Source organism: Odocoileus virginianus, chromosome 26, assembly GCF_023699985.2.
Source record: "Odocoileus virginianus isolate 20LAN1187 ecotype Illinois chromosome 26, Ovbor_1.2, whole genome shotgun sequence".
NCBI classification, from domain to species: Eukaryota; Metazoa; Chordata; class Mammalia; order Artiodactyla; family Cervidae; genus Odocoileus; species Odocoileus virginianus.
The window spans coordinates 45,552,640-45,577,992 of NC_069699.1; the positions used below are offsets into that span (position 1 = coordinate 45,552,640).

At 57.9% G+C, this 25,353-nt stretch overlaps 1 protein-coding gene across 5 annotated transcripts in view; it reads right to left on the bottom strand.

Moving 5' to 3' along the window:
- Positions 1–503: 503 nt before the first annotated feature.
- TEX264 (testis expressed 264, ER-phagy receptor) overlaps positions 504–25,353 on the bottom strand; it is a 30,451-nt gene continuing 5,601 nt past the window's right edge. For all 5 annotated transcript variants that reach the window (XM_070456004.1, XM_020876094.2, XM_020876093.2 and 2 more), the window contains 3 exons: positions 17,427–17,648; positions 4,479–4,647; positions 504–1,094 (listed from right to left, as the gene is read on the bottom strand). In XM_070456004.1, coding sequence (XP_070312105.1) covers positions 802–1,094; positions 4,479–4,647; positions 17,427–17,648 — 684 coding nt within the window. In that variant the 3' untranslated portion in view covers positions 504–801. The remainder of the gene's footprint in view (positions 1,095–4,478; positions 4,648–17,426; positions 17,649–25,353) is intronic.

The window sequence follows — 25,353 nt, forward strand, 5'->3', positions numbered from 1 at the left end:
CACACAAAGACAGCCACGCCCAGGACCACCGTCACCTGACCCATCCGTGGTTACACATAAAACACCAAAAGTATGTGTGTGTGTGCCTGCACACAGGCAGTGGCAGGCACAACAGGGATGTCCTCACCGGCTGGGCAAATACCAGGGTCAGCACCTGAGCTACGGACACAGAGGCGTCCCTCTGTGGCAGGCAAAGGTGGGTGGCAAGCTCCCCACTCTTGAGCCCCAGAGGACACCCGAGGTTCAGCTTTCACACCCCTTGTCCCGCCTGGCCTGCTCTCCTGAAGCCTGGGGGAGCCCCTGGGGCTGCTGCAATGGAGGAGCAGCTGTCAAGGAGAGCTACTCAGAGCAGGGGTAAAGGGCCTCCAATTCCCCGACCCCAGCCCAGCCCAGGTACCAGGGTACCTTCCTCTTCTCAGGCCAGCGGTGCTCCTGCCCACTCCGGGCCTATCTGCACAGGACTCTCTAAGGGGGAACAGACAAACCCACAGCACAAATCCAGGTGAAACCAAGAAAATCATTTGTTTTTATTCTGGGTCCTGGAAGCTCAACGTGAATCTGAAAAAGATGTAACAGGGGTAGCAGCCCCAGGGGCTGGGTGCAGATAACAGTCCTGGGTCCTCTGGCTCTGGGGGCCGAGAGGACAGTGAGGAGAAGGCTTGGCCAGAGGCCTGGGGCAGAAGAAGTCAGGGCTGCACAAGAGCCCTGGCCCCGGCCGGAGACCGGGAGGTGGAGGAAGAGGAGGACTGCAGAGACGCTCAGTTCCTCAGCAGCGGTGCCACAGGGAGGTGCAGGCCGCGGCTACTCCTCGCCCTTCTCTGGGGTACTGGGCACCCGGGGCCACTTGGGAGCCCCCAGGGGCTCAGTCTCAGGGCTGAGCCTTGGCTCCCCCAGGGCTCCCTCGCCCTCCAGGTCAAGCTCCTCGAAAGATGAGCCGCTGGCACCCGACTCGCTGTAGCTGTGCTCGCTGCGGGTGTCGCCATCGTCCCAGCCGCGGCTGCTCACCCCGGGGGACAGTGTGGCCGCTGAAGTTTCCCGGCTGCCAGGACCCAGCTCCAGGCTTACAGAACTCCTGTCGCTCATCGTGTCAGCACCTGGAGCGGGAAGAGGGGGGCTGAGGTTAGCTGGGACCCCCACCCCCTCCTCCAGGGAGAGGACTGAGGCTCTCCGACCAGCAACAGCGACTCAGCCTGCACAGTGTGCTCATGAATAATCAAGCTGCCCCAGGCCCAGGAGGCTCATTCCTGCTGCCCTCTACCCTCTGCCCTCTGCCCTGCCTGGGCGTCCACTGACAGGGCGGAGCGAGGGAACAGGGGCCGGGTGGGGTAGTGGGGGAGGGGGAGGAGGTCAGTCTGCTGTACACTCCTCTCCCTGCCCTGAACTAGCCTCAGCTCCTTGAACTCCCACAAAGCCTGCTGCCCCCCAGGCCCCCAACAACCCATTAAAGACCCTTCGGCCCTGACCTGAGGAGCTGAGGGTAGAACAGACTCCAGTAGAGTCCCCTCCTCCACTTCCCATTTCAGGCTTAGAGAGGGGTTTGTCCAAGGCCAGAACACTGCCCAGAAGGCCTGAGCACAGGGGAAGGGACGAGGAAGCCTGCTCTCCTGTGCCCCTCCCCACACGCAGGGCTCCCCAAGGGGCAGCCATGTCCCTGCCTCTGGCCCACACTGAGCCCCAACTTGAGAAGAACGCCAGGGCAGGAGTGGGATGGAGAAGTCCTGAGAAATTCTCAACAACCAATTGTAGTGGAGGAGGGTGTGGGGATGAAGCATTTTAAGGACTTTCTTCCTCTATGCCTGGGTCACCCCAGAGGAGCCCTTACCCATCCCCAACTCCTAGTGGCTCCTGAGCCCCAAAGCAGCAGGAGGGGACCATGGGAGCACTCTGCTACCTGCTGGGGGCCCCGAGATCCATCCTAGCCTGTCCACCCATCCCCAATATATTCTCCAGGCTAGGTTCATCTGCCCTCTTCTGGAGCAGCCTCTCAATTCATCTCCTCAGATCAGAGGCACCAACAATGGCTGGGGGCGGCAAGGAGAGGCAGAGAGCTCAGGCCCCCTGTGTGTAGGAATCCAGACCGACAGAAGGTGGACATGCCTCCCTTCCAGTGGGAAAGGGAGGGGGCAGCAGTCAAACATCACAGGTGAGGGATGGGCCAGCTTCCCCAGATCCTGTTTCCATGGTGATGGAGCCCCAAGCCCGGTGCAGCTGGGGACTGCTTGGCATTTGGACTTGGCCTGGAACTTTCACTGAGCCTCAGCTGGGGATCAGGGTGGGTATGTGTAAAGGGTCTGCTTCCTAAGCCTCCTCGGCCCCCAGATGACCCTGGGCCCTACTGCAGGGGTGAGGTGAGCCCTGCAATGGCTAGGTTGCTAGCCCAGGGCCCTCGTCTTGCTGGGGCCTCAGTCCTGGTTCCTAGGGTGGAGGCATTCAAGAGTGAGCCAGGACAGCTCCCTGAGTTGTGGGTGGTTATCTCTGGCCCTGGGGCAGGATGGCAGTCCCTCTTTCTCTCCTTAAATGACTGGTGCCCCAGAGGCTGCAGGCCTGAGCGGAGCAAAAGAGGGGGATGATTTCTCCCTGGCCCAATTAAGTTCAACCTGCCCACATAGCCAACGGCTCTCTAGGGACTCAGGTGTGGGGACCTGCCTACTTGCCAGCTACCTGCCTCCTCCCTCTCCCAGCTCCTCCGCTAGGGGTGATCAGAGGAGCCCAGGGCTGCCCCTTCAGGCCAGCCTGCCAGGGGAGAACAGCCCCCGGGCACGTGTGGACACCCTAACTAAGGAGTGCAAGGCAGGGAAGGGGCAGCCCTCCAGCTCCATCAGGGTCTGTGCAGAAGCAAGTCCAAGTCCTGGGCCTGTGTCTCCGGGCAGGCCAGGCCAGACCAGGCAGGGCAGCACCCAAACCCCCAAGGCTGCTGAGCCAGAGAACAAAGCTGCCACCACACCTCAGCCCCTCTCTCCTCCACTGCCCACAGCCAGTGCAAGGAGATCAAATATTCATCGCCTCCCTGGAGCTAAATAATACATCAATGTAATAACAGGCAGAAGGCAGTTAATCACCCCTTTCACCTCTGAGCCCAAGCGGGGGCCACAGCGGGGAGGCGGAAAGGGACAGGCCAAGTCTTGGGCAGCCAGGCACCCACCGCACACCGCAGAGCAAGTGGCATGCCCCTGGCAGGCGGACACCCAGAGTCCGCCCCAGGTGCCAGGGCAGACCCTGTCAGAGGTGGGCAGACCCTCTGGCCCCCAACTCCAGGGAGCGGGCAGGCAGGCTGGTAGGGAGGACAGGCCGAGAAGTTGGGGGCGTGGGAGCGAGGCTGCAGCCAGCTGGAGCGAGTGCCAAGTAGTCCTTCAACACCCCTGGCAGGCAGTGTTTGGAAGGGGAGCTGGGTGGGTGGGCCAAGGAGGCGGGTGCGGGCAGCAGAGGGAGGTTGAAGGAAGGTCAGGGTGCCCCCCTTCCTGCCCTGGGGACTGCCAGGGTCTGCTGACCTTGTGCCACGTCCTGGGCCCACAGTAGGGGCGCTGAAGAGTGACTGCCAGGCGCTACCAGGCGGGTGGGAGCAGTGCCCCACGGAGGTAATTAAGTGGCAGATGAAGTTAACTGTGTTGGACATGGCCCCTAGGGAGTGAAGACTGCCTCCCGATACCCGCCCCCCGCTCCTGCCAACACATGTCTCTCAGGGTGACCTTGGCTGTTGAAGACTGGATGGACAGAGGGAGCCTACTAAAGCAGGAGGTGAAGAAGACAGTCACCCTCCTCCTGGTCCTATGCCACTCCCACAGGTCATGGACCGCCAGATTCCCATAAGGCTCCTCCAGCATGGCCGAGGCTGAGACCCTCTAGACCACTTGGGATGTTACCAGCAGGTCCCCTGGCCTCCTGGGGACAGCCCAGGGGTAGGCTGAGAGCACGCAAGCAATTTGGTGGCCTGGTCCTGGGGTAGGAAGGCTCGCTCTGATGGAAGGGGCAGGGTACTTACCTCCTGTCTCCCCTCTGCATGCTCTCAAGCTCCTCTTTGAAAGGGAGAGAGCAGCTGGCTCTGGTCAGGGCCCAGACCAGAGGGACACCGTGTTCCCCTCCTTACCTTCCAGATCCAGTTGTCATCTCACTTCTAATGAGCCCGACCCAAGCAATGCCCTTCCTGAGCAGCCTCAGCAATTACCCCCACCCCGCCATGAGCATCCAGCTGTCTGTGATCTGAGCTTCCAAGGGTACCTCTGCTGCATCTGAAGGTGAAGGGAATCCTGGGCAGGATCTCTATCTGCATTGCCAGGGTAACGTGTGTGAAGCCACGCCTACATGGATCCCTGTGTCTAGGGACAGGCAGCTCTGCACGTGGGGAGGTGGGTCCCTTCTTCCACCTCTGTCAAGCCAAGGTCTGGACACTGACAGTGCCAGGGCGGAGACTCCTTCACCAGGCCCACATGTCCGGGAGGGGGGCTCCAGGCGAGACCCCACCCTCACCCCCGACCCTGTACCTGTGTCATCCACCGGGGCGTCGCTGACCTCTGCAGGCCCCCGGCTCTTCCGCTCTGTCTCCTTCACCTCAGGCACATAGAAGTCTCCCTGCCGTGCCAGGGGGCACATGAAATAGATCTGGTCTTGCTGGTAGATCTCCAGCCGTGGGTGGGCACACAACTTCCGCCCCTTGTTGGAGAGCACGAAAGGCAGAATGAGCCCTCCAGGGCCTCTGACCCATGCACCCCCAAGTGGCCCCAGAAACTGTTCACTGTTTACTCCCTCCCAGGGGGCTGGCTCCTCCTGCCCCAATCTCCCCCAAGTTCCAAATCTTTCTGAGGGAGGCACCCACACAGCATCCTGTGGACAGGGGGCCACACCCCAGGGGGCAGTGCTCTAACGACCTGGGAGTCCTAGACAGGTGCTGAAAGAACCCAAGAGCCTGGCACTGCTAATCCTGGTACCAAAGGCTGTTCCAGAAAGCACTGTCTCACAGAGCCTTGAAGCTGAGCACCCCAGACTTCCCTAGGATGGGGCCCCAAAATCTGTGGCCCCAGGCACCTAAGCCAAGGTCTTACCTGCCAGACTTGCCATCCCTGGACCTGACCTCCTCTCTGCCCTGGACAAGGCTGTCTTATCCACCAATGTTAGAGGAGGCCAGGGCCTGACTCTCAGGTCTCTAGTCCTTGCCCTTGCAGGTATGTTACTGACAAAGCCTGGATAGGGGCTCCAGGCCAGCTAAACCCCTCTCCTACTCCCGTCTCCCTGCCTCTTTAGGTCTATCCCAACTTCTGAGACTATCAGACATGGCTGGTTCCCACCCTTTCTCAGACCTGGGTCCAGAATTTCAGCGGAGGTGGCAGACCCTAGGCTAGAGGGACAGACAGGACAAGCAGATCTAACACTGGACACTCCATGACACCCCATTGGGCTGAAACACCAGCTTATAGGCCCTAAGTGGAGACAGGCAGTCCACTCCCTTCTGTCTGGACACGGAACCCAGGGCTCCGCAGCCCCCAGCGCATGTGGAAGTGGCGTGGACGCATGAGAGAGATGCCCTGACACAGGCAGACAAACCAGAACAGGGGTCAGTGCACCCTGCTCCTCAGCTGCCCCCCTCCCTGCAACAGAGCTCAATTACCCACTGAGATGACGGCCAGGCCCCTGCCCTGTCACTGCTCACCCGCCAACCTTCACAACACAGCTATTTATAGCACCCGGCCGGCTCTCACCATGAGCTCTGAAATGAGCCTTCCACTTAGCGGTAATGAGAGACTTACTGCCTGGTGGGGAGAAGCCTCTCCAGGACTCCACTTGTCAGCCTGCCTGGCCAAGCTGAGGCTTGAGGAACCCCCTTCAATTGAAGCAAGTGGAAACAGGTAAAAATGAGCCCCGGGGAGAGAGAAGGAATGAAGGTTTATCCAGCCAGGGCCCTTGGCAGCTGGCTGGAGGCCGTGTGGGGGTGGATGTCCTGGCCCAGGGTCTAGCTCGAGCTCAGCCTGTGACTCCACGGAAGACCCGGACAAGGCCTTTCATCCCAAGTCTCTGTGCGCTCCAACAGAGTAGGCGACCCTGGCGCTGACGCGTACAAGAGCAGTGAAAGTAAGTCATTATTTTTAACAGTTTGGGTCTGATCTTTTTGCTAACCTGAGTGTTCTTTGGGTCATCTCACAAGTCCATGGCCCAAGCTCTTCCCATCTCCAAACACACGAGTGGCTATCTCTGCTTTTCTACCCACCCACACAGCTGCCTCAGCCCTGGTCTTCAGGAGGAGGGTGAAAAAGAACACAGCATCAGGAATAAGGAGCTACCAGGCTCTGGGGCCCCTCTAATGCCAGTACTTAGGGGTGAGTACGTGCCAAACCTGAACCCCTCAGTGTACTGGGTCACGTCACCAAGGCCAGGGTCAGGGAGGCTCCCTGGAGAAGGTCCAGGTCATGCCCTGGGAGCTAAAGGAAAAAAAGGGCCCCCCAAACCCAGTCAGGACATGGCCTTCACCAACATGCCATGCTCTGGGCATTCAAAGGGTCCAAAAGGAAGCTGCCAAGTGGCCATCAGAGCAGCAGACTACCTAGAGGCCCAAGTCTCATGGGCTGGAGACAGCTGGCTTTGGGGGATGCTTGCAGGAACTGAGGCTGTGGGCACCCAGAAATCCTAGGGACAGCCCTCGCAAACACTCAAGCCACCTGCTGAGCTTTCCTTCTGGAAGTGACAGGGATGATGAGAGGGATCAGTGCCCCTCCGCCCTCTCCTTGAGACTAGGCATGGGGCGGGGGGGGGTAGCACCAAGCAGCCACCCTTGCCACCTGCTCTGCCAGCCCCCTCATTGACAGGCGGGAGGCAGCTCTGTGGCTGTTCTGCGCATCTGCCTCCTCCGGAGAGCCTGGCTCTGAAGTTGCCTGGCTGTGGACAGCCCTGTTGCCATGGAAACTGCATCCTCCATCCTTGCCGTCGCCTTCATCTCAAAGCCATCCGGGAGAACAGAGGGAACAGGGGAGACAGAGGAGGGAGAGAAAACTGGCCTGGGGCTAGCCGGCCCTTCCTTCCCTGCCCAGTGTTCCCTCCTCACAGCATCCCACACAAGACTGCCAGCTGCCCAAGCCTGTCCCCAGGCCCCTGGAGGGGCAGCCTCATACCACACCCAGCCCATTCCTACCCCTGCCACCTGGAGGTGGGGGGACCCTGGCCCTCCCTGCTGGAGAGAGGAATGGAGCTAATTAAAATCTCACTGACAGCTCAGCCTTAAATCATTTTAACACATGCCGGATCCTGTCAAAATTCAGGATCAGAGCAGAGAAGGGGCAGGAAGAAGGCAAAGGCACAAACTTCCAGCCCAGGCCCAGAAGCAGGTGGAGGGCTTCTAACTGCCCAGTGGCCTCTCGCTGAGGCCCCTTTCCAAGCTCTGCCCACTGACCAATGAGTCCGGGATGGAGGGTACGGGCAGGACAGGCCATATGCCCTGTCCCTAAGTGATCAGGCAGAGAAAACAAGCCCTTTCCCGCCCAGACAGGGACAGCTTCTGAGGGATGAGAGGAGAGCCAGGGGCCAGCTCTCAGGTCCTTGCTGCACCAGCAGCATGGTGATGACCTGGTGAACACTGGAAAATCATCAGAGGAAGGCAAGGCCAGCTGCCTCTCCATCAGCCGGCCCCACCAGGGAGCCCTTGGAGAGCTGACTGCCAAGGACACGAGGCCAATGCCATCCTGGGCTGGTGCTGCTAGAGGGAGGGGCTTGGATGGGCCTGGACTCTTCCCAGCCCCGGGCACACCCGCTCCCACAGCCCAGATAGTCAAAGGCTTGAGAAAGCCTTGCCAGGACAGGGGAACCTGCTCTGGCCCCTGAAGCCACTGGTTATGTAATGAGGCCACTACCCAGGGCAACTCGCTCCCACACACAGGCTCAAGGGGATCATAAAGCCTTGCTCCCAGGTGGGAGAGACTGAGGTGTCTACAATTCTCCTCACCTAACAGGAAGAAGTCAACTATTCATGCCAAGGTGCCACCGGGAATGGCTAGAGGCTGGATTAAGCATTCCAGTCCCTCAGACACATCTATGAGGCCTCCCTCCCACCCGGGCCTCCCACAAACAGAAACTGGAGGGGGACTTGGGACAGCACCCATAATGCAGGGATTTCCAGGAGACCTCGGGCATCAACACTCCCCACTCCTTGCCTGCACTGACATCACACCCCCAGGGAAGGCCGGTTGACAGGGGAAGGAGCAGCGTGCAAAGGTTACTGTGGGGCCACTGTCTCAGCCATCTTAGGAACACTCCACAGACTCCCTCCTCACCTCAGGCTGAGCCCACAACCTGGGTGGGTACAGCTCAGGGATCCTGCAAAAGAATAAGACCGGCATGCCAAGCCAAGGCTTCCCCCCAGGACCCACACCACCTCCCTGAAAGCTCTTACTGAGGGGAGGGGAGGAGGGAGGAAAGAGAGAGGACTGGGATCACCCTCATTTGTGTTCTCATCTCAGACCATCAACCTGTGCCCTGGCCTGGGCTAGGGGTGGGGAGGGATGCAGAAAAGGTCAGGCCAGGAGCCGGGGAGACAGGATGGGTCCCAAACCTGGATGCCCAGGGCCTGGGTCTGCTCAGAGCTAAGCAGCCTCAGATCCCCAAAAGGACACAGCCATGGGTCATACATCTGCTAGAGGAGCCCTAGGCCCAGAAAGGAAGGAGGGCTGCTCTGTCCGCCTCCACCCCATCACAGCCCTCTACCTCCCGTCTCACAGGGGTGAGGGGCCCTGGGTCTTCCTGTTCACTCTGAGCGGCCCAGTCCGACTTGCCTCTCCACGCCGGTCTGGACAGCTGGGCAGCCACACAGCCAGCAAACAGCTGTTGCATCCCACCCGAGGTGGTGGCATCTCTTCACTGGGTGAAGTCAGGCATGCTCATTTTTAATTACACAGACACTGATGTGCACCCGCCTGCACACAGCAGTCCCTGCAAGTGGGGGCTCAGACCCTGGAGGCCCCTTAGGCAGCCGGTCTGTGCAAAGTGATGGGGGAGGCGCAGCAGGGGCTGCGGCTGGAATGTGGCACATTGTTATTATTCTGCCCGGGAACTTCTGTCAACTTCCCTCTCCCTGGATCCCTCTCATCCCCAGTGGGCCTTCCAACCACCTCCGGCCCAGAACCTAAACCTGTCTAGGGCAGGAGGTGACAGCAGGAGACACTCCGGGGACCCTGCAGTGCTGACAGGGGAGCCATCAGAAGGGCTGATGAGTCCCCTCCCTCCTTGGAGCAGGAGGGCTCAAAGCTCTGCAAATGACAGGCAAAGGAGAAAAGGAATGAAATGGGGCTGCCAGGAGGAACAGGTCAGAGCAGGCACCAAGTGGCAGAAAGAGCTCCAAGCGGGAGCCCAGAGCCTTGGTCTGGCTATTGACAAATGGGTGGGTTCTCCCTCGGTCTGTCTTTATTGTTTAGTTTTTGTGACCCCATGGACTGAAGGCCACCAGGCTCCTCTGTCCATGGGATTCTCCAGGCAAGAATACTGGAGTGGGTTGCCATTTCCTTCTCCAGGGGATCTTGGCTATTGACAAATGGGTGGGTTCTCCCTCGGTCTGTCTTTATTGTTTAGTTTTTGTGACCCCATGGACTGAAGGCCACCAGGCTCCTCTGTCCATGGGATTCTCCAGGCAAGAATACTGGAGTGGGTTGCCATTTCCTTCTCCAGGGGATCTTCCTGACCCAAGGATCGAACCCTTGTCTCCTGAATTCCAGATGGATTCTTTATTGCTGAGCCACCAAAGATGCCTGGGTCTCAATCTGCCCAACTGTAAAGTAAAAGAGACTAGAATAGATGATTTTAAAATAAGTGAGGAACTGGAAAAGATGAGTAAAAACCCTATTACTTAAAGATAGGACAATTGTGTACCTGAAAAACTGAAGAAGAATCAATGGAGAAACTACTACGAATATTTTCACAAAATTAACAAAAGCACAGCTCGTTTGTCTATGCACTCGCCAGCTAGTTAGAAGATAAAACAGAAGCAAGAGATGAAGGTCCTCTTGGGGTCGGGTCTCACTGAGGGTTGAAAGGGCCGCCCCGCCCCCAATGACAGGGGAAGGCATAGGAGCCAGGCCTGGAGGGGTGGGAGTCTGGGGAAGACTGCAGACAGGGGAAGGTGTGAGGGAGAGCGGGGCGCTGTGCCTGGCACCCCAGCCTGCTGTGCCTGCTGCCGCTGCTGCCTGAAAACTTTTCATTTTCACCTCAGAGCCGGCAGCTTGCCATGCAATTTACACCTCTGCTCATATCCCTGCACACCCAGGCCCTGGCTTCCTGGGCAGCCCAGGAGGGGGGCCTCAGCAGCATTGGAGACTAGGGTGGCTGGGGCATGGAGAAGCCGGGGAGGGTGGTTCCCTCTAGGCAGGCATGGGGGCACAGGCCCTTAGACACCTAATACCTGGGTCGACAGGGAAGGCCTTGACCCACAGCCATGCTCAGCCTTTCCCCAGGGTCCACATGGCCAATACTGAATCCCAGCTCAGCCCTGCTCTGGCCTTCTGGGCCCTTGTGGAGCAGGAGCAGATGGCTGAGGAGTTGTGGGGGTGAGGACCCCCACGGGCAGCTTGGGGGTTCAGACCTGGGATCCTACCACTCTCCTTTCCAAATCTAGAAAGGGAGCCACAGCCTCCTAGATGACACTGTCGCGTGGCAGGCTCCAAGCCTACCCTTCTCCGAGATCCCGCCGCTGTTTGCAGCATCTGTGCAGTCAAGGACCTTGAGACCGTTCGGCTTATGAGCCAATGAAAATGTTGCTGATTGATTAGCTACCAGCGGGAAGGCTGCTTGGTGCAGATGGAGCCATGAAGTCAGGCACCTGGGAGCCAAGAGCAATCAGCAAGTGCCAGAGGGAAGGACAGGTGGGCCACTGGGGACAGAGAAGTGGGGAAGAAAGGGAGAAGTTAGGGGAGGAGGAGAAGGCCCTTAATTTCTCATCTCCGACTGGTACCTCCATTCACCACTCAGGGAAGACCTTCTTTCTGGAGACTTAGGTTTCCTGTCTGCATATCCAAACAGGCAGTCTCCCCTAGTCTGAGGGCTCCACTAAAAGGCAGAACTGTTCTGCTGTGGAGGGACCTCCCTCCTTGGAATCTCTCCTCCTTCCTTGTTCCTGGAATCCCAAATTCTCTGGAGAAGAGTAGAAGAATTCTTCCCTGGGAAAAGCCCATCTGCCTGGGGAAGACTGCTCTCCTGGGACTGGTGACGGCCCAAGCCCACAGCACCATCCAGACAAGCCTCAGCCCCCAGGGTCCTGCAGGGCTGCCAAGCTACCATATCCGAGCTGGTATTTCGAGAGCAGTGGCTCCCACGCCCGCCCCAGCAAACGCTGGCTTTGTGCTTTCATTCCTGGGGTAGGGCAGTGGGGAGGGGTGAAGCCAGAGAGGCTGAGGAACAGGTTCCAGGGCCTGGGCAGAGGGGAGAGCCTCAGCTTCCTGCGTGGGCTTCCCTACATCTCAGCATCCAGGGGCGACAGGGAAGCCAAGCCCCGGTGTGTGTGTGGGTGGGTGGGAGTGGGGGTCTCCTCCTGGCTTAGGGGAACCTGGGAATGGAGTCCCTGCTACTCTCTGGTAAACTGCGGGTACTGAGAGTCCGACTGCAGCCTCTGACTCTTCCTCTCCTTCTCCCAGTGCTCAAGTCTTGTTCCAAAGCCAGCCCGGAAGCTGTCACTCATCTGCTCACATACCATTCATGGCTCCCTAAACCCTGCAGGACCTAGCCTTATCTCTTGGGCCCAAATTCTTGCTCCTCCCCTGCACCCCAGCCACAGTGGATACACAAGCCATGCCCCGTCACTGCCTCTGCCCAATCTGCCCTCCTACCTAGAGAATGCTATCCATCCTTCAAGGCTCAGCCCAAATTCCATCCTCTGCCCCCAAGGTTGCTTTGCCTTTCCCAGTGGATCCACCTCTCCCCTCCCCACTCCACTCCCCCAAGGCACGGCTAAGCCTTGTGGCTGGGAGAGACAGTGGGAGGAGAGCGTTCGGGGGGCTTATCCTTCAGCCCCTGTCCTGGTGGTACTGAGCTGGGGCAGGCCAACGAGCAGGTGGCAGCAGCACTGGCAGGTGAGCTGGCCCTGGGGTCCCGGTTAGGGAAGCCTGGGAATGGAGACGTCTCCACTTCACTGAGGGTGAGGACATGCGGCCCCAAGAGGCACGGCAGCAGCTGCTTCCTGTGCCCAGAACAGCTGCCAAGGTCTTCTTTAATGAGTCCCCGCTGGGCAAATGGGCAGCCAGGCTCTTCCCGCCCCTGCTTCTGGCTCCCCCAGCAGGCTCCTAAATTGACAGCCTCGGAGCCTTACTCTGCCCATCAGGGCTGGAGACAAAGGGTTGAGTGGGTGTGAGGCCACCGGGCTGCTATCCTAGGCCCACTCTGGGTACCACTCCCAGCACAACCCAAGTTTGTGACGACCCCTCAGCCTCTGGGGCCCAGCCCCAATCATGGACAGGGCAGAGTGACAAGAGACATGCAGCCATCAGCGACTCTCTGTCCAGGGGAGACTCGGCCACTGCTTCAAGCCCTGACCTTGAGTAACCTCCACTTCCCCGTCCTCAGTGTCCTTGCTGGTAAAACAATGGGGACGCTGGCTTTGACTAGGATCCTATGCCTGCTTCCCAGCTGGTTCCCCCATGGTCCAAACAACACCACTCAAAGGAGGGCTCAGTGAACAAGTGGAGTAAGCGACTGAGCTGAGATACCAGGAGGGCTTTTCCTACTGAAAGTAAGGCTCGGAAACCCTCCCACATTAGCTCAGCAAAGGTGATGGGCAGGGAAAGAGAGGACCCCAAATGTCATATCCTACGGGGGCTTCCTCACCTGGATTCCCACTGCCAGTATCACCCTGCACCCTATTGGTATTCAGGCCTCAGCGGGGACTCAAACCACCCCCATCACTGACTCCCTCAAAGTCACCCGGGCAGGTCGAGGGAAAACACACACAGGAGATCTGGAGCCACTGGACGGGACCAAGATTCTGACCATGCTGCTGGAAGCTGCCTCCCTGCCCACAGCCCAGCAGGCTGACCACCTCCGCAGGCACCCCATGGAGGCCCCCACTTCTCAGCTTTCAGCTGGCCTTCCCTGGACACTGCCAGCCTCTCACCCACCACTTGGGAGTTCAAGCACAGCCCTTCCGGGGAGATCGCCACCTTGACCCTCCCCAGGGCGTCCTCCAGGTCCAGCTTCCAGCTCCCCACAAAGTCCTCTTCTGGGAACCCTTCTGGCCCCCACCTGCACAAGGGGTGAGCCCTGGCGCCTCCTAGCTCCACTCACATGGCAACTGTAGCGGCGTCCTCAGCATCTAGGATGGGTGTGTGGTGGGCTGGGGACGGAGGATGCCGCTGCCCAACGATGCAGACGGAGGTTTTCAAACCAAGCAAGTCTCAAACATCCTCCTCCAAACAAAAGCTCAGGAGGTCATCTGATGTATCAAACCCAGAGGCAGAGCTACCCTGGCTGAAGTAGGTGAAGGTCTGAGTGCAGCCCCTACCCCTGGCTGCCAGCCGTGGGGGCACCAGAGCACAGCACCAAGGCTCCTGACCCCAGAACAGTTCAAGAACTGAGGTCTGGGGTCCCTGCTCACAGCTGTCCCTGGCAGGATAACCCTGTCCACCTGGCTATCCCAGGACTCTACCACCAAGGTCCCCCCACTGGGGGAACTACCCTGCTCTGCCTGTCACCCTTCTCCAGTTCGATGCAGAGAGAGCCACCATCTGACCTCCAGGGCCTGCCTGCCATTTCCCAGCCAAGCAGCCTCCACAGACAATGCTCTATGTCTCCCTAAATTCAAGAGATGTCCAGACTTCAAAAGGTCCCTCTCTTGAAAACTCAGGGAAAGCAGAGACCTGGGGAAGGGGGTTTGTGGAAAAGATCATACATCCTGTTGCAAGGACGTCAGGCACAGGCGCCTCTGCTGGGCAGTCTGACATTCCCAGTGATCTCCTCTCCAGCCACAGACAGACAGGAGCCAAGTGTCAGTGACCTCACACACCAGCCCACACAGGGACCCTGGGCCTCCAGCTCTGCTCTGGTCTGTTTCATGTGCCCCAAGCATTTCCTGGATGTTCATTAAGACTGGTCCCACCTAGAGGTGAATTTTGAGACCTTTGTTTGTTGTTCTGGGCTGACTTCTGGGGCCCACCTCTTCTGTAGCCTTAGAATTTCAAGGGAGCTCAGTTCCCTCCTTCAGCTGACCGAGAATCCCCCTCCTACGCTCAAGGCAGGGTCTCCTCCTGCCCTGGAGGCTTACTAGTTCTCTGGACTGCAGAGGACTGGCCTGACAAAGCTGGGGCGTCTTCCCCCAAGAGACCCCTCACACACATGCTGTCCCAGAGTGCCTAGCCTGGAGCCCAGTGGTTCACGTGGAGGAAGGCGGACTCTAGCCCCTACAGCCTGCCAGACTGCCAAGATAGGAAAGCCTGGCCAGAGAGCCAGGGGCTGCCCCACATACCTGGGACCCAGCCATCCTTCCAGAACCCCCACAGAGGTCTGACAAGTGCTTCTCTCTGAGTTCTTCACAGAGACCCCTAGGACCTTGCTGTTCCATGGGACCAATCCTATCCCCAGCTCAGACACATCTCCGGCTGCCAAGACGGCAGCTGCTCTCCACGCCCCATCTGAGGCTCTGAGATCGCACACCTTCAGCCCTTGCCCCAGCCTCTGGGGAAGCAGGTGAGCCTGCCTCCTCTGGCTGCTGCTTCCCTCACCCCTCCTGAAATAGAAAGCCGACTGGCTGCTGTCACTGTGTTTGAAGCAACTCCGCAGCAGACCCAGCCTCCTCCAGAGAGAAGCCAGCCAGGTGGGGAAAGAAGACATGTGCACATGTATGTAATGTGTGTGCACACACAGACACACACACAGTTAAAGGCACACACACAGTTAAAGGCAGCCGGCTGTCAGGGTTGGGAGAGTTGGAAGTGCCCAGAGTCTTTTCAGCATCCTCTCTTCTCTGGTCCCTGGGGGTCAGGGGGACGAGGAGAGGTGTGAGGGTGAGCCTTACATTCTCTGCAGTCACCCAGGCCGACAGTCACAGGGCCAACCCCTGGCCACTGCAGGCGGAGACCAGCAAAGAGAACCTGCCCCTTCCTCATCTTTTACCCGGCTTTGTTCCCCAGCATGAAAGATCAGGCTGAACACGGGGGCAGAGGTGACCCCCACCCCCAGAAACCAGCAGAGCAGCTGGGCCGCGCCTCCACTGTGGGGCAGCCCCACGTCTCGCTCTCCCCCAGCGGGTGGCCCAGCCCACACAGCAGGCCTCACAGACATCCCCGAGGAGCCCCTTGCACTGCCCTGCACCTGTGGCTTCTGCATCCCAGGCAGGAGAGAGGATGGCACCCTCCCTGCTGCAGGCTCAGCCCCAGGAAAATTGAGCCCGGAGCACAGCTGACAGGCTCCCAGGGAGGAGATGGTAGGAGGAAGGGCTTTCATCAAAGAGGTGACGTCAAAACCAGGCAACTTGTGAAGCTGTCAGGGGCCGGGGAATTTGGACAAAGGTGTCTAAAAATAAACCCCCGAAGCCAAGAAAAGGCATTGGTGGCTGAGTGGCTCGCCACCGCACCACAGGCCACACGTCCTGTTCTGAGGTCTGGAGCCCACAAAGTCTCCTCCCAGGGGTGCTCCCCCAGACTGGCCCTTGAATCTGAGGACGATGCAGACAGGACCGGAGACGCCACACACCAGCCCTTCCTGGGGACAAACTCTGAGTAGGACAGACGCGGCCGGCCTTCCTGCCCTCACCACCCGCCAGCTCGCCCAGGTCTCCTCACCCCGCCCCCTGCGCCCTTCTGGCTGGCACCCTCCAGCACACAAAAGCGATCCTCCTCCGTCCTCCCCACGCCCCTTCCCCACCACAGCAGCCCTCCTGGTTCTCCTCTCTCCACCCTTGCCCACCACGGCCACAGCTGGCGACCTGGGGCCCCACCCTTTCGTTGCCCAGCCCTGACACAGACTCTCACACCCCCTTCACCAGCACGTGTCTGGGCTCCCACGTCCATTGCCACGGCCCTGTCTCATTTCCCAAGATGCTTCGGAGGACAAAAAGCCACCAGGTTCTTCCAAAAGCACCAGGTCCACATCCCTGTTAACTCTGTTCTGTTCCCTGACCCCGGCCACGCTGGCCACGCCCTGCACACATTCCTGTTAACTCTGTTCTCCAGTTCCCTGACCCCTGCCATGCTGGCCACGCCCCTGCACAGCCTCTGCTGCTGCGGCCGTCCTCCAGGGCAAATACTGTCAACCATGTATGGTGCATGTCACCACACATAGCCGCCAGCCCAACCCTCTGTGAACCCCACATTCCACACATCACTGCTGACCCCACACCCTGGCTGGGCTGTTCCCCAGACAGACCCCCACTGACAGAGCCCACAGAGCCCCTCACCTCCTCCCTCCGCCTTTCTTACGTCAGCGGAGAGCACCCTACACGCTCACCCACCCTCCCTGGCCAGAGGTGACCGCGGCGTGACTCTCCCACTCCTCCTCCCCCGGATCCAACCCACCCACAAAGTCGACAGTTCCACCTCCAAAACAGACTGCACATCCCCACCTCGTCTGCACCTCCGCAGCCCTGCCCCAGCCCAAGCTGCCACCGTGCATGGCAGGACTTGTAACAGCTTCTCAGCACCTCCACCCGGCCCCCATGAGCCACAACCCAGATCCCGGCTGGAATGCTGCACAGACTTCCCACTGTCTTTAGAGCAAACCCATGCTCTTCACCCTCGCTCTGCTGAGAACATTCTTACCACCCCTCCAAGGGCTCTTCTAGGATTTTTGCCTGAGATGTTGCCTCCTCCGAAAGGCCATCCCTGACCACTCTGTTCACTCGGTTCCCCACCTTTTCTCACCCTCTTCTTTCCTAGTACACATCCCATTTTTGTCTGACGTTATCACCTATCTCCACCGCCTCACTGTAAACACCTATTTCACACACCAGGATCTCACACCACGTCCAGCATAGCACCTGGCATAGACATTCGACAAATACAAGGCAAATGGAAGAATAAGCCATCACTTCCAAGCCCAAATTGGGGTCATTTCCCTAGCACCCAAGTTTCCAAATGTTTTAGAAGAGGAGGAGGAGGAATTTACAGAAGGGAAAGTCTGTCTCGGGGTCCTTGGTCTGCAAGCCTCCAGCAGGATGGGGCAGGGTGGGCCTGGAGTGGGAGCTGAACACTAAGGATGTCTCTGGTCCAAGTCAGAGCTTAAAGGACAAGGCTGGATTTCTGAACAAATTCCCCGTGCTCCTGGGAGATGCTTGGGGCCCACAAGGTCTTGGGTGTATAGAAGAAATGTCAGTAGCCTCTGCCCATCTTCCTAGCTTCACAAGCACCTGCTCCATGAGATCCTACCCTCCCCAAACCACCGTTCCCCCCAGACGAGGCAGGCCTCCCAGCTCCCACTCAAAGGACTGGCTGTACACACGTACACACACACACACACACACACACCCCAGACTTGTGTCTCACCTTGATGTAGGCATCCAGGGCAGGATGGACCCGGCGGGGAGCCAGCCAGATGGACAGGGGGGTGGTGTAGGGGAAGATGGCCGTCACCACATGGCTGGGCGCTGGGAAGGAGAACACCTTGAAGCCAAATTTCTGATAGAGTCGGATGAGCTCAGAGGAGGGTGACTCCTCACCTTCACTCAGAATGCTGCCCACTGCACAGCGGCACTTTTCAGGGGGCACCTGGGGAGGCAGAGCAGGGGAGGGGTGTCAGGGCTGGCGACGGAAGGAGGCCCACAAGCCTCTTGCTTCCTGGCTTCTGGGCCAGCTGGGGCCTGGGGGAACTACCAGCTCCAACAAGCCCCACAGCCCAGACGCCACAATGAAGTTGACAGTTTTCCTGCTGAAACCCAGGCCTGTGGCATCCTGTCTCATCCATCCTCCACTGCACAGGGCAGGCCCCTGCTGGCGGCAAAGAGGCCACAGAAGCGCTGGTCAGGAAGCAGAGTGAGATCCTCAGCCCCAGGGTCTCAGGCAGGGCTGGCCCCCATCACCAGGGCCTCCGTACCTCTGCTCCAACCCATGCCCCTCCCTAAACCCTGCCCCACTTCCCCTTCTTGGCTGAGAATGCTGGTTCCCTCCAAATCTCTCTGGGCCCCTAATACCTACACCTCACTGCACTCTGCTCCCCTCCCTCCCCTGGCTCCCACAAACTGCAGCTAGATAAGGGCTCCCAGGCTCTGAGACTTCCTAGGGTTGACTCCAGGCCTGCAAAGCCCAGCACTTGCTTTTCCTCCTGGCATCCATGGGCCCCAGTGTGTCCTACCTCCTGCCGCCTGAATCTGCACCAGCCCCCAGGGGAATCTGCTCCTAAACCCGAGAGACTTATCACAGACCTAGGGCTCTCTGTCCCGGGTTTCCCTCCATCTGAAGGCGCTCCTCAGGGCCCACTAACCCCTCCGTTTAAACTCCTTCTACCTGCACTTTCTCCTCTCCTGAGCCTGCCATCCCAGTACCGTGCAGTCATGTTCACCTGTCTCTGCCTTCCCATGGCCCTTTCCAAGCCCACTCACCAGTCCCCTAAGGGATCCTCAGCCCAGCCCTACCTTTCTATTCTGGCCAAATCAGCCCTGACCTTGGAGTGTCACTTTGCCTGAAATGGACACCAACTCCCACCTCTGCATAGTCCCTGGGGGTCACCCCAACTCTCTGTAGCTCGGTCCCCTTGAATCCTATGTTGTTAGGCATAGCTCAGGGCTTTGGTGGCAGGCAGTATGGGACAGCAGGCAGTATGGGACAGTGGTCAGGACCACGGCTTCTGGAGAGAGGGAGGCCCGTGTGTGAATCTCAAGTCCTGTGTTCTGGGTGAATCCCTTAGTTTCCTGAAGCCCACTGCCTAGATAAGAACTTACAGAACTGTATTAAATGAGACACTTCCCAGGAGGCCTTAGCATGGTCCGGCACTTGTCATGGTCCACATGACAAGTGCTCCATACTTGTCAGTTATTAGTAGCTACGACATAGGCCAAACAAGAGGTAACCATTGGCCTAGAAGCCCACTTACCCAAACCTCTGAACATGTAGCTCCTCCCTGCCCATCCTTCAGGCCCAAACACCCTCTTGGACAGCCTTCTCAGGGTGGCTCGACAGCAGCCCCGTGCTGTAAACTGTTACCTGCATCAAGTCAACCTCATAGCACTGCCACTTCTCTCAACCCGATGCTTCTCCCACCCTCCCCAGAGGAGTGGAGACAGCTGCAATACCATCTCTTGTCTCTAGATGGTGCAACTGCCCCATTCACACCCAAGACTTGAGGATGGCCAGAACGCCAGGTGGCTCCAGAGGGCAGGTCTCAGGCTGACAGACCCAAAGGACAGGGCCTGCGCCGAAGCCCATCTTCATGTTCCTAACCTAGTGACCTATGCTATACACAAGAGACATCTACCACAGGCTAAACAGAAATGGATGGAAGGCCAACCAACAGTCCCCTCTCCAGCCCCTGGCCTACCTGGGTTTGGGCCCCACGGTCTTGATTACCTCAGTGGCTCCAGCTCCAACCCTCCTCAGCCCCCCAAAGGCACCAGGATACTGTGATCACCCTGCTTAGCACCTCTCAATGGATCTTCCCAATTCACCTCTATCTAAGATGAAACTCCTAAGGCCCGCATGCGAGGCTGTATCAGAGCGGTCCACACTCAGTGTGTTGTGTACACACTGCCTGGCTCTGTCCACACACTCACCAAGCACTCCTTCTCTGCATCCCTAGCCCTGAGTAGGGGCCGAAACCCAGGTGGGCAGGCGCCCACTAAGCATCTGAGTGGCAGAGGGAGAGACAAATCCAGGCTCTGGCCAGCCAGCCTTGCCAGCCTCCTCTCCCACCACACCCCCACACATGCCCACATGGAACTATTTGCAGCTCGCCAAACATGCCACATCCTCCCATGCTTCCTCCCTTTGCGTAGGCTACTTCCTCTGCCTGGAATGTCCTCCTAACCCTATTTCTGAGTCCCTTCTGCCTGGGAAACTCCCCCATCCTTCAAGATTCAGCTCAACCCTCCTCTGAAAGCTCTGCCGCTCCTCGCTAGCCAGTCCCTCCTCTCTGATCCCCAAATGCCCACTGGAGGGAACAGGTCTTGTGCTGCCTGTAACTGGTGGCCTCTCCCTCTCCCCACCACTCCAGGCCTCTAGGCAGAAGGAAAGTTCTTCAGCGACAGTACAGGTATGCCTACATGCACACACATGCACACACGGGCTCTGCATCATGAGCAAACCTCTGCTCCCTCCACGGTGATAAAGGAGGAACTCTTGTCATGGGGGAGGGAGGCAGCCAATAAGGAGACAGAGCTCCTGAAGTCCTGGGCACAAGTGCTCCTTTCCTGCCTGAGCACCTTTTCAATTCTACATGTGAGAACACTTCCTGCCCCTCCCCTGTCCAAGGGGCTAAGGGGCAGCCTAGGAGGTTACCCAGCACGCCCACCACCTGCTGAGCAGCCTCATACCAAGAGGAGTTGGGAGCCAGCCAAATCAGGCACCAGCAAGGAAGAGATGGGACAGGTCCTAAGACCAGCTGGGCAGTGGCAAGATTGGTCTCAGAGCAGAAGGCTTTCCTGGGCTCCCAGGACAGTCCAGCCCAGCTCAGGGGAATGGCTCACTGAGGTTTTCAAGGGTCCAAAAAGGAGTGTCCTGATGGCTGGAAATCCCACCCACTGTGGTTCAATGCAGTGTCCTTATTGGGCCTGACCTTCGGAGGGCAGCCTGGGCCTTCCAGGTCTAAAGGCCTTCTCCCTTTCCTCCCCATATTGATCATTTGGATAGCTAAGCTCAGAACAAGAGCTAGTACTCAGAACTAGCATCAGCAAGGAACCATACCAGGGAGACAGGGTGGTGGACAGACCCACCACCAACTTAGGTAAGTGAGGGGCCCATCCAGAATCTGCCCTCAGAGCACAACTGCTAGGAAAGAGATCCCAGAGTACCTCCTTCAGGCTGTGAGGCCTCCTGAGCCCTAGCCCAGTGAGAAGAGGGCTTGGAGCCTGTAGTTTTCAAGTACAATCTGGCCCCACTGCCCCTTCTGGAAAGGCCTTGCAGTACCCTGCTGTGTGACATCAGTGAAGAGATGGTCCCTGGCTGGCCAGGACCTCAGTGAATCTGGAAACTGGACAAGATCAATAAATGTCAGGATACAGGAAGAAAAAATGGTTTAAGCTAGCCCAGACCAAACCCAGCCCTCAGGATCAACAGAAATGGCCCTCCTCATGTCCACAGCCTGTATAAGCTGACAGACAGCTGCACTGTCCACCAGTCCCAGGCCCAGAAGGCTGCCTAGACTCCTTCCTGGCCAGCCCACGCAGCCCAGAGCTGCCCAAGCGAGTGGGAGCAGTGGGGCAAGGCCCTTCACTTGCACCGGTACCCCCTGTAGAAGAGATCAGCCACACCTGTCCATTACTAGAGGGTGAATGGTGGGCTCGTACCCTCCTGTGCATTGCAGGTCAACACAACAAGCCCCCAGATCCAACCTCCCTGAGGAGCTCAGGCCCAAAGGCACGGTGGAACTGGCACTAGGAAGGAAATGGGTGACACAGACGAGCAGGTCAGAGCATAGGACCCACACTTCAGGCTTGAGGGGAGGGAAGTCAGCAGGATGCCACCCTTCAGAGGGGGCTCCAGGGGCTGCTGGGAGCTCCCACCTAGAAGTCTTTCAGGGACTTTCTATTTTCACCCCCTGGCATAATCCTAAGGATGTCAGCTGGCATCTGACAAGGTGCTCACCATTGGCCTCAGTTGGTGCCTTCTAGGCATCAGCTCATTATATCCCTGAGACCCAGGGAGTTCAGCAAAGGGCATCCAGCAAGGCAATGTTGGCATCAGGGTTCAAACCCAGGCAGACTGACCCCAGAGCCATGCCACATACAATCCACATCCACCGGGGAGCCCAAGAAATAGGCCCTGCCGAGGAATGGCCTGGGGTTTCCCAAGTGGCAACAGGGGTAAAGAATCTGCCTGCCTCTGCAGGAGATGGAAGAGATGTGGGTTCAATCCTTGGGTCAGGAAGATACCCTGGAGTAGGAAATGGCACCTCACTCCATTATTCTTGCCTGGGAAATCCCATGGACAGAGTCTGGTGGGCTACAGTCCATGGGGTCACAAAGAGTAGTCACAAAGAGACGACTCAATGACTGAGCACAGGGCGGAATGGCCTGTACAATGGTTTCTCCCCACACTGCACCTTCTCACATGGCCCAGGACACCTGCACAAGGCTAGGCCACAGGCAAGCAGAGTACCTAAAAGCATCAAGTCTTCATGGTGTAAGGCCCTCAGAGGTGCATATGTGGGTGGGTGGGTGTGCACATGCCAAGATGGCTAAGCACCTAATAGGAGCTGGATATTTGGTCTTATCTAGTCCCCCAAAACACTAAAATCCTGAAACAGAGATTCTCAGAAAGACCATGGGACTTGCTCAGTCACACGCTGGTAAGCAATGGAGCCTTGATTCCAACCCTGAAGGGTAAGTCCAAAGCCATTCCCTCCATTCCTCACCCCTTCTCCTTCCCAAGGCCAGCTCCGCTGGGCAGTGAGTCTCACCTTTCTACAGCTGCCTACAGTTAACCTGCCTTGAGCAAAGACCTGGATTCCACGTGACAGAACTATTGCTACCAGATAGCTGGGTAGATGATGGTCTGGGCCTTCAGGAAGCATCAGCTCAGTCCACATCTCCCTTGCCTGTTTTGAGGGTGCAGTCCTGGGAAATCCTACTCCCTCACCCCGCCGTTCTCAGGCTCCACGGGACCTCAGTGCCTCCAGGGAGAGCAGGGGACCCCATCCCCATATACACTGAAGAGAAAGTACGGCATAGGCCAACGTCAGAAAACTCTTACTCAGCTCCTACAGATTTGGTGACCCCCAGGCTGACTCTCAAAGGACTAGAGGAAGAAAGAAACTTCAGTGTGGTTTAGCTTACTAAAGGGGCTTCCCTGGTGGCTTATCCATAATGAACCTGCCTGCCAACGCAGGAGATGCAGGTTCAATCCCTGGATTGGGAAGATTCCCTGGAGAAGGAAATGGCAACCCGTTCTAGCATTCTTTCCTGGAGAATCCCATGGACAGAGGAGCCTAGTGGGATACAGTCCATGGCCTCATAGAGTCGGACACAACTGAGCGACTAAAACAACAACAAGTTAACTAAAGGTAGAACCCAAGCACCACCAGTCCCCTCCCCCACCCCCTCCATGCCTGAAGCAAGCACCTCCTCCTAGGCCTTGATCAGGTAAGCTGAACAGGCTGCCACGCCCCACTTGCCTCAGCCAAGCTCCCCACAAAGGCGGGCAGGCAGGTTACTTAAGCCTCAAATAGCAGCAGAGTGGGCAGCAGCAGGGGATGGGGCAGGAGGAGGAGGGCCAGGCTGTCAGACGGGACAGGCCCACAGGCACGGTGACAGCAGCCCAACCACTAGGGTTTGTTCACAGGTCAGAACTGGTCAGGATCAAACGAGGTGTGCAGAGTCCTCTCCAGCGCCTTGCCAACAACCAAGGCTCCCAGAGGGACCAGGCCTAGAAGGGGAAGTGAAAATCATCATCCAAGTCGGAGCGAGAGAGCAAGACAGAACTCTGTGTGTGTGTGTGTGTGTGCGCCACCAAGGCCCTCAGGGATGGAAAACAGAATGATTCCTCCGGCACCACAAGAATCACAAGCCTAGATCTATAGGCTCCTCCCATATAGAAATCTAAGATATAGGGCTGGCCAGCTGACTGACATCCAAACATAGACATGTCTCTCCAGGATATACACACTCAAGCAGCATCTCACGTGAAAGCGTCCACAGCAATGCCACAATCTTGCCTTGTTGGTGCCCTTTCGTGTGTTACTTCCTGGGCCCTGAGCCAGACCAGGGGAGCCTCACCCGGCCTTTCTGAGGAACCAACCTCCCTCTGTCCAGCTGAGACCTGGAAGGGGCGTGGCTGGGAGCTGTCAGTCCACACCTCATGGGGGTGGCCACCCCTCACCTGGTCATTCACTGCCCTACTCACAGAGCCTGAAATAGCCTCACTCCCTCCCACACTCAGAGAAGCCAGGTTCTGACTCCTGTTGTATTGTGCTGGGCTGTGCTGGGGAGGGCGGAGTGGGGATGGGACACTCCACAGCTCAGCCACATCCTGTCTCTTCCTCCTGTGAATCACAGCATGCAGGGTCCCATGCTGGACACCGCTGGGCTGGAGGAGGCAGCCAGGGAGCAGAAAGCTTCGCTTCTCGGCCCTCCCCAGGACCAGAAGAGGCCTGTCCTTCAGGTTCCCTGACACCCCTCGCGCCCATGGAGAGGGCCTGAGAGCTGCATCCCTTGGTCCCCACTGTGCACCAGTGCCCAGGACAGAGTGGCACAGACCAGATGCTCAAATATTTGTTAAATGCAAATAAAAAAGCGTAAGTAAACTTGGTAAGACAGTACTGCAGCACTTGCTAACTGATCGTTAGTCTCCTCCCCTATGGTATCAGCAGTATGGACCCAGAAGCCTCAGTTCTCATGGACCAATCAGTCTGTGGTAGCCATGAGAACATGAATCCTGGGGGTCCCTGAACCTTCTAGGATCTCTGCCAGGCAGGTGAGCCATCCCAGGTGTCAGGGTGTGACTCAGCTCTGAATGGGGACACAGGTTACTTCCCGAGTGACCCAGGACTGGGAAAGACAGGATCAGAGGAGCCACAATGACTATGTGTTCATTTTCTATGCCAACCTGATGGTCACAGCCAGGGCTAGGGCCTAGGCCTGGGTTATGAGTGCCCAGACTAACAATCCTCATCACACTTAATTAGCATGAGTGTTTTTTCTTCCATTTTTTGTTGCTACAATTTCTGATCCTCAACCACAGCACCTCAAGGTACTGGGCTGTGCTGTGCTTAAATCACCCGGTTGTGTCTGACTCTTTGAGATACCAGGGACTGTAACCGGCCAGGCTCCTCTGTCCATGGAATTCTCCAGGCAAGAATACTGGAGTGGGTAGCCATGCCCTCCTCCAGGGGATCTTCCTAAACCAGGCATCGAACCTAGGTCTCCTGCATTGCAGGCAGATTCTTTACCAGCTGAGCTACTAGGGAATGCCTCACCTATGTCACTTGATTTAACCCTTGCCAGCCGACCTAAAAGCAGGTATTTTTAACATTACTCTGCAGATGAGGAAATGGGGGTTCAGACAGGTTATGTGGTATGCCCCAAATCACACAACAGGACAGTGGTGAGACAAAATCAGAACCTAGGACTGCTAACCTCAAGGCTGTGCTCTCAGGCCATGGGCCCTCAGACTGGTATCCAAGTCAGGATGTGCCTAGCCAAGCCCGGAAATCAAGACCCAGCCCAGAGAGTCCATCACATCCCCAGGAGAACTGTATGGTGGGCTTCCTGGAGTTGGCTGGGTTAGGAGGCCTTGGGGAGGGTGCCCCATGCCAGGATTCTTCTAC